The sequence below is a fragment of the Sinocyclocheilus rhinocerous genome, unplaced genomic scaffold, assembly GCF_001515625.1.
Source record: "Sinocyclocheilus rhinocerous isolate Xijiao unplaced genomic scaffold, SAMN03320098_v1.1 scaffold691, whole genome shotgun sequence".
Taxonomy (NCBI): domain Eukaryota; kingdom Metazoa; phylum Chordata; class Actinopteri; order Cypriniformes; family Cyprinidae; genus Sinocyclocheilus; species Sinocyclocheilus rhinocerous.
The window spans coordinates 790,553-798,507 of NW_015656606.1; the positions used below are offsets into that span (position 1 = coordinate 790,553).

A 7,955-nucleotide genomic window follows, 5' to 3' on the forward strand; every position below is an offset into this window, starting at 1 on the left:
TATGAAATTAATTTTAGTAAAATGTATATAAAATTAAAAAATTAAGTAAAATGTAATAAATCAATATATAATATATAATTAATAAAATATATGATTTATATATTATATTATTATAACTTAATTAATGGATAAAAACAGCTGAAAATCTACTGCCAACGCTGTCAATTTATAACGAATTTCTGATTTTTTAAAACTAAAATGTAATAAATTCATATATATTAGAATATAAGTGACCAAATATATGATTTACACAATATATAATGTATTTAATTCATTTGTACGTCAATTTGATAATGGTAATATAAAAAAAACAAAAAAAACATTAAATTTGACTATGTTTATGTATATATTTGCATTACATTGGTCATCACATATATTTCCATAGTATTTTTCAGGATTCACAGATGAATATAAAGCTCAAAAGAACAGCAGCTACAAACTGACTGGTTTTGTGCTCCAGGGCCACATATGAACAACTACAAACGCTCAAGAGAAAAACTACTGACAATTTACACCAAATTTCTATTTTTTTTTTAATATTTAATTTTAGAATTAAATAAAATGTAATAAATATATAATATTATATAATTAATTAATTAATTATATTATTTACAAAATATATAATTTAACTCATTTAAACATAATTTTGGATAAAACCAGCAGATGTTTATGTATATATTTGCATTACATTGGTCATCACATATATTTCCATAGTATTTTTCAGGATTCACAGATGAATATAAAGCTCAAAAGAACAGCATTTATTTGAAATAGAATCTTTTGTAACATTAGAATAGTCTTTGCTGTCACTTTTGATCAGTTTAATGCGTCCCTTATGAATAAAGTACTTTTAAATGGGAGTGTACTGCGCATCACAAGCTAGCTTTGATTAAAAGGTTAAGTATTTAAATAAATTAACGCACTTATTTTTGCACATGATTCACATGACGTGTTCATCCTCACAGATACTCACGGGAAGGACGGCGGGCTGAAGACGGACACCAGCGCTCCGGTGTAGATAGAGAGGATGGACACGATCACACAGGCCAGAAACACAGACGCCAGCTTGTTGACGTATTTGACTCCCACGAACACCAGCAGCGACATCAGCACTAGGAAGATGGAGCCGTAGACGCGCATGTTGTTCAGCATGGCCGCCGCCTCGCCGTCAGGACTCTCCGAGACGAAGATGGCAGAACTTGGAGCGATATACATCTGTAAACGGCAGAAGAACTGAACAAAAACTCTGATGCGAACCAACGTTATATTAATGTTAGACGTGAAGACCTGCGCACCAGCAGGATCTCGACGGCCCCGAGGATGTACATGGAGCCGGCGAAGGTCGTGCCCAGATAGAAGCAGGAGCCCACGGCCCCGCCGAACTCGGGCCCCAGCGAACGGGAGATCATGAAGTACGAGCCGCCCGCTGGAGGAGCGGAGAGACAGACGGCTGTGTGTTAGTCACTATGTTAACTCTACAACAGCAGGAGAGACAGATTCATCAAACCTACGGCAGCAGAAGCAGCTCAACATCAGCAGAGTCAGATATGATACTAGAAATCATTATTATGCATGCAAATCATATTAATAGAGAGACACAGGGACAACGGATTTCCGTCAGTTCATAAAGACAGTCACGTGCTTCATTCCTGAATGATTCAGCCGTTCGAACGAATCAATTGAATGAATGATTCAGCCGTCTGAACGAATCAATTGAATGAATGATTCAGTTATAAAATCAGTGACTTGCCGCCACCTGCTGGTGGATTTAGTTTCATTTTTAGCATATAATTTCAGTTATTTAAATCATATTTCTGTATTCAAAATTGTATATTTAAAACATTAATCTCCACATGAATTTATGAATTTAATTGCACTCATGCTACCTCTGAGCCTCATTAAACGTCTGGAAATGTACCTACAAGCCACTTTTGTGTTCTTCTGTGCCACCTCTGTAGTATAAATTAATTTATTAATACTAATTTCATATGATTGGTAACTTATTTGTCTTATTCTACTTCTTATTATATTACAGGGGTTAAAGCAAAAAAAAATATATTTTGACTGAAAATTTCCCTTCGACCAAACCCCATTCCTCAGCCATACCTGTCACACCCAGTTTAAGAGCAGTGTTTTTCTTGTAATTAGGAGCGCTTGTCCTCCTAATTTAAAAATTTAGGAGCACCTTCTGATTAATAATCAAAAATTCTGATCAAAAATGAGCCTTCCTAATATGAGGTGACATTTGACTCCTTAAAGTGACTTACAGGAGCATCTTTGTAATGGCATCATCTATGTCAAATTCAAAAATTTATGTTTATAACCTTTTTAAAATTTCTATTTAAAACAATATGTAGAATAAGACAAATAAGTTACCAATCATATGAAATTAGTATTAATAAATTAATTTATACTACAGAGGTGGCACAGAAGAACACAAAAGTGGCTTGAAGGTACATTTTCAGACGTTTAATGAGGCTCAGAGGTAGCATGATTGCAATTAAATTCATAAATTCATGATGAGATTAATGTTTTAAATATAAGACTTTGAATACAGAAATATGATTCAAATAACTGAAATTATACGCTAAAAATGAAACTAAATCCACCAGCAGGTGGCGGCAAGTCACTGATTTTATTACTGAATCATTCATTCAATTGATTCGTTCGAACGGCTGAATCATTCAGGAATGAAGCACGTGACTGTCTTTATGAACTGACGGAAATCCGTCGTAGCGACGGAACTTTAATCCCTGGAGACAACATAAGCTATATATATATATATATACATTATAAATAAATAAATAATTTTAAATATTAGGCAAATTAATTTTTATATGTATCAAATAAACGTGCTGCTACTAAAACAAAATGCTTTGCCATTACTTTCCTACTCCCCCAGACGTGTTCATGTGAGGGAAATATTGGAGACATTCATTCAGTAGTGTACCTCAGATTCACCGGGTGCGACTACTTTATTTAATAATTCTTGATTTTTCTGAAATATTGTTAATATGGAATATTAGCTGTAGGTTTACCACTGTTCTACTAACATGTCTGACAACATATCCAAGGCATTTCAATTAAAAAAAACTTAATTTTGTGGAAAACAGTGATCAAAATTAGAGAACAGTAACCACTGTAGCATGAAAGAAGATTACAACTAAAGTTTTGGAGGGTTACATCTGTCAGAAATGAGTAGGAAGTGTAGAGGGCCCTGCTTTGAGTGACTTCAGCACATCTGCGGCCGCAGGACTTCACTAGTTTCTCAGACTGCGCTGCTGTGATCTCGGTCCACTCTTCTTCAGTCTCTTCTATAGTTCGGTGACTGTAGTGGGCTTCTTAGCCAGAACTTTGTTGCCAAGGATTTCCCAGAGATTTTCAGTCGGGTTTAGATCTGGACTCTGAGCCGGCCATTTCATTATTTCAGTGTTTTCAGCTTTAAGGAGCTGCTTTACCCGTTTTGCAGTGTGACGGGAGCTTTGTCCTGCATGAAAACTGCAGGCTGATTGGGAGATGCTTGCAGGGAAGGAACCGCATGTTGCAGTTCCTCACTAAAGTGAACTTTGGACCAGTTCTCTCTTCACACAACATGCTCCTCAGCAAAGGTGAATCTAGCCTTTTGATTCTTTCTGCTGATGAGAGGTTTGGTCACTGCAGAGTTTGCATTCAGTCTTCTCTTAAACGTGCCGAGACAGATCCTTATACTGTTCAGTGCTGACCTGACAAGCAATTCCAGCTGCAGTGCTGAACCGATTCTCCATTGAGAGTCTCTGCATTATCCTGTCCTCTCTGCATTTGTCTTATGTGGCTGACCAGCCTTTTTGAGGGACTTGAATGAATTAGTGTCACTGTAAAGCTGCAATATTTGAGAAATCACAGATTTGGAACGAGCAGCTTCTCGTGCAGTGGCTGAAAGGGTCGTCCCTTTGGCCTTCATCTGGACAACCTCCTGTCTCAGGCTTTCAGTCACCTTAGAGCAGCTCACCATTTTACAATCTCAGTGAAAATTAGAAGAATACTGCCAGTTAAATAGGGTTTGTCAAGTAATTAAGGAAATTAGCACCAGGTACCAGATTAACACCAATAACTGTGAGTAATCTGAAAGTGTTCTCTAATTTTGATCAGAGTTCAAGTCCACATGATTACGTGAACTAGGCTCTAAACGATCACATTAACACTCACACTGTTACATCACACACAGTAAATCAGATCACAGACACACATCAGATATTTATCAGAGCTCAGCGCTGTAAAGCGTCGCTATCGCCTCTCGACACACCTTCTGAACTCATTAATGCTCTTTTCTAGTTGAACAGAAGAGAAAGTTCACCTGGCACGACTCCATTAGTAGCGATGGCACTCATTGATATCGCAGTCAGCAGCGTCTGAATAGAGAGAGACTTGATGCTCAATATAACAACACTTATGCGGTTTCTATATGTGACTCTGGAGCACAAAAGCAGTGTTAAGTCGCTGGGGTATATTTGTAGCAATAGCCAAAAATACATTGTATGGGTCAAAATGATCGATTTTTCTTTTATGCCAAAAATCATTAGGACATTAAGAAAAGATCATGTTCCATGAAGATATTTTGTAAATGTCCTACCGTAAATATATCAAAACTTAATTTTTGATTAGTAATATACATTGCTAAGAACTTCATTTGGTTTATTCAGCTTTCAGATGATGTATAAATCTCAATTTTAAAAAATTGACTCTTATGACTGGTTTTGTGGTCCTGGGTCACATATTTGTTTATGCATATACATATACATGTAAAATATATTAAAATTAATTAAATTTATTCAATGTGTGTGTGTGTGTGTGTGTGTGTGTATCTGTGTGTGTGTGTATATCTGTGTGTGTGTGTGTGTGTGTGTGTGTATCTGTGTGTGTATATCTGTGTCTGTGTGTGTGTGTGTGTGTGTGTGTGAGACTCACGCAGCAGCAGCAGATGAAGACGATACACAGCGCCTGCAGGACTCCGGCCGTACCGACGACCCACGTCAGTCTGAGGAAGAGAATCACGCCGAAGATGTTCTGCAGGCACGGCAGATACACGCCCATGAAGGTGCCCATCTGAGGAGACTGACACCAAACACAGGGAATCATGGGAAAAACACTCACTAAATCAACATGATCTGACACAAAGCTGGGATTTAGCGTGACAAAGCAGCGTTTTACTGCGTCTGGAGCCTGTTTATAATGTGTGTGTGTGTGTTTCACCTTGCTGCACTTGCGCTTCTCGCCAATGCTCTCGGCCTCCTCGTGCTCTTTAGCTCCCTGCATGAGGTTTGTGTAGTTCGCCAGACGATTGAGCAGAGACGACACTTTGGGACGAGTGTCCATCTCCTCCTACAGAGAGAGAAACACACACACACACACACACACGTCAGATGACAGGAATATAACGTACATTCACCAAAGAGAGGGGAAAAAATGGGTGAATATAAAAGAGACGATAAAAAGAGAATCTGTCAAGAAAAGTTCAGGTTCAAAATCAATTGGAAAAAAAAAAAAGGTTTTGCATGGAGAAAATAAAGGCTATTTTTAGAACTGTAAAGATTTCCTATATTATGATATTATTTCCATAATTAAGATTCCCTCCTACCGTATTCTAATTATTGTAATTTAATTTAATTAAAAAAGATTTAATATTTAAATTGTGTACATTCTTTAAAGTAAAACAGTAATTATTAGTGCTGTCAAAATTAGTGCGTTAACAAATGCGATTAATTTTTTTCAGTTTAACGCGTTCAAAATATTTAACTCAATTAACGCGGGGCGGAGCTAGTATTGGCCACCCCACTCACAACTGCTTCTTCTGTCTGTTTTTTCTTGACAAGAATTGCGTTTACAACCATATCAAATGGGAGACTTTCAGACGCACTCTCTAACTTCACCTCAGCGCTGGCGAGAGTCAAACGAGCGACGACGAGCTTCAGCAGAACTACAGTGAACTGCGGTCAGATGAGACGTTGCCAGGCCATATGTCAGTAAAAAACTATTTTCCTGTCCTGTCAGCCGGTATACTGTGATCGTAGCAAATGCTCGTTCAACTGCACGCACAAATGCGGAGAAGCATGCTGTTTATCATTGCATATTAAAGCGCGAAAGAAACTACCGGCATGTAATGTTGTTGTGATTTTGTCAGTTAAGTCATGAAGTTACCAAAAAGCCGATTAAAGCTGCTTTAAAACTGTGCATGTAAGTATTTGTTATACAAGTCAGATTTAAGATCATGTCTCTGAAATGCAGTGGTTTTCAGATCTGTCGTGGAGCAGCAGCACTGTCTCCCTCATCTAACACCTGATTCAACTCCTCAGCTCGTTACAGAGACTTTAAGAAATGCAGTGGGTCAGAAAAGGTAAAGAGTTATGAGAAACTATGAAGCGTGTCAGATCCGCGTCACGTTCAGCAGCCAAAATAACCTGATAACCAGCTGCTGTGATGCTGTTCAAAGAACAAAAGAAGAAAGAGCTTTAAGGATTCATCTATATTTAATTTAGAATTTAGTGTTTGATAACTTTATTCTGTTTCTGTATATTTCCTACATGCTGAAGGGCACAGGTAACTAAATATGACTTTTATTATAATGGGTTTATGTGAAAATGGCTTTAAGTTCAATTAAATTAGAAGTTGTTATATTTTAAAGTCTAATAGATGTTCAAATTGACAGCTCTCAATTATACTGTAATGTTGAATGGCTAGTCAATGGTTAAATATTAGGGAAAAAAAACATTTCCTAGAGGCATCAGTAGTATTTGTATTAGTGAGACTCGCCTTCAGTCAAGAAAAAGATGCCATTAAACAAATATTAAAAATATACTGTCTTTATGTTGTTTCTACATTAATTTGATTATGTAAACAAAAACTTTTATTTTGGATGCGATTAATTGCGATTAATCATTTCACAGCACTAAAAAGTATATTTTAAAACTTTAATGTTAGGTGCGATTATTCGCAGACAAAATGTGCGATTAATTAGTTTTTAATCGATTGACAGCCCTAATAAATATACATAATGGTTGTTATTGATTTGCACTGAATTTAATTTACATGATTTTAATTTTCATTAATGTTTAATTACATTTAAATGTTATTTTATTTAAAAAATGAAATCAAAATAGTATAAATATCACTGCAACATTGTTTTCATAATATGCTTAATTGTCATGAAAATGTCACAATGCAAAAATTTTTTTTTTAAATGTAATAATTTAATAAAAGAAAGTATTTTTATTGTGAAGTGCATTAAGTAAAACAAATATAAATCTTGATTGTTTTTCTGTGTGTGTATGTGTGTGTATATATATATATATATATACACACACATACACACACACACACACACACACACACACATATTTGTGAGATTCAGCCAACAAAAATGAGAGGACTAATGATATTGACAGCGCAAACCTCAAACAGAGCCAGATTCCTGTCGTAGAAATCATCGTCATCAATGGCGTGAGAGTTATTGATGTAAACGCTGGACAGCTTCACACCGCCATCACCTAACACACACACACACACACATACACACACCTGTTATTAATGTTTCTTAAGTTTAATGGGTTAGTATGAGTGCTTGGGAAACCTGTTGGGAAACAATCATTTTACATTTTCATTTAATGCTGCTACTGACACAGCAATGAGATAAAACAAAGATTTGGGAAAAATAAATGAGCATTTCAATGAGATCAATAAAGAACAACAGAACTGGACGGATGTGAAAGTTCAGTGACGGATCACATGACACTGTGCCACCATCAGCAAACACACTCTCACTTCCACAACACACACACACACACACACAGACACTCACTCACTCACAGACACACTCACAGACACACACACACACACACACACACACACAGACACACTCACGCACTCACTCACACACTCTCTCTCACACACACACACACACACACATGTAGCCGCAGAAAGCA

General features: G+C 36.6%; 1 protein-coding gene across 1 annotated transcript in view; it reads right to left on the minus strand.

The window, feature by feature from the left end:
* The window catches only part of slc12a6 (solute carrier family 12 member 6), a 32,104-nt gene that overhangs the window by 18,047 nt on the left and 6,102 nt on the right, over positions 1-7,955 (minus strand). Inside the window, exons 2-7 of the mRNA XM_016528199.1 lie at positions 7,426-7,520; positions 5,230-5,358; positions 4,945-5,091; positions 4,334-4,388; positions 1,296-1,426; positions 974-1,215 (exon numbers count right to left, since the gene is read on the minus strand). Of these exons, the coding sequence (XP_016383685.1) occupies positions 974-1,215; positions 1,296-1,426; positions 4,334-4,388; positions 4,945-5,091; positions 5,230-5,358; positions 7,426-7,520 (799 nt within the window). The remainder of the gene's footprint in view (positions 1-973; positions 1,216-1,295; positions 1,427-4,333; positions 4,389-4,944; positions 5,092-5,229; positions 5,359-7,425; positions 7,521-7,955) is intronic.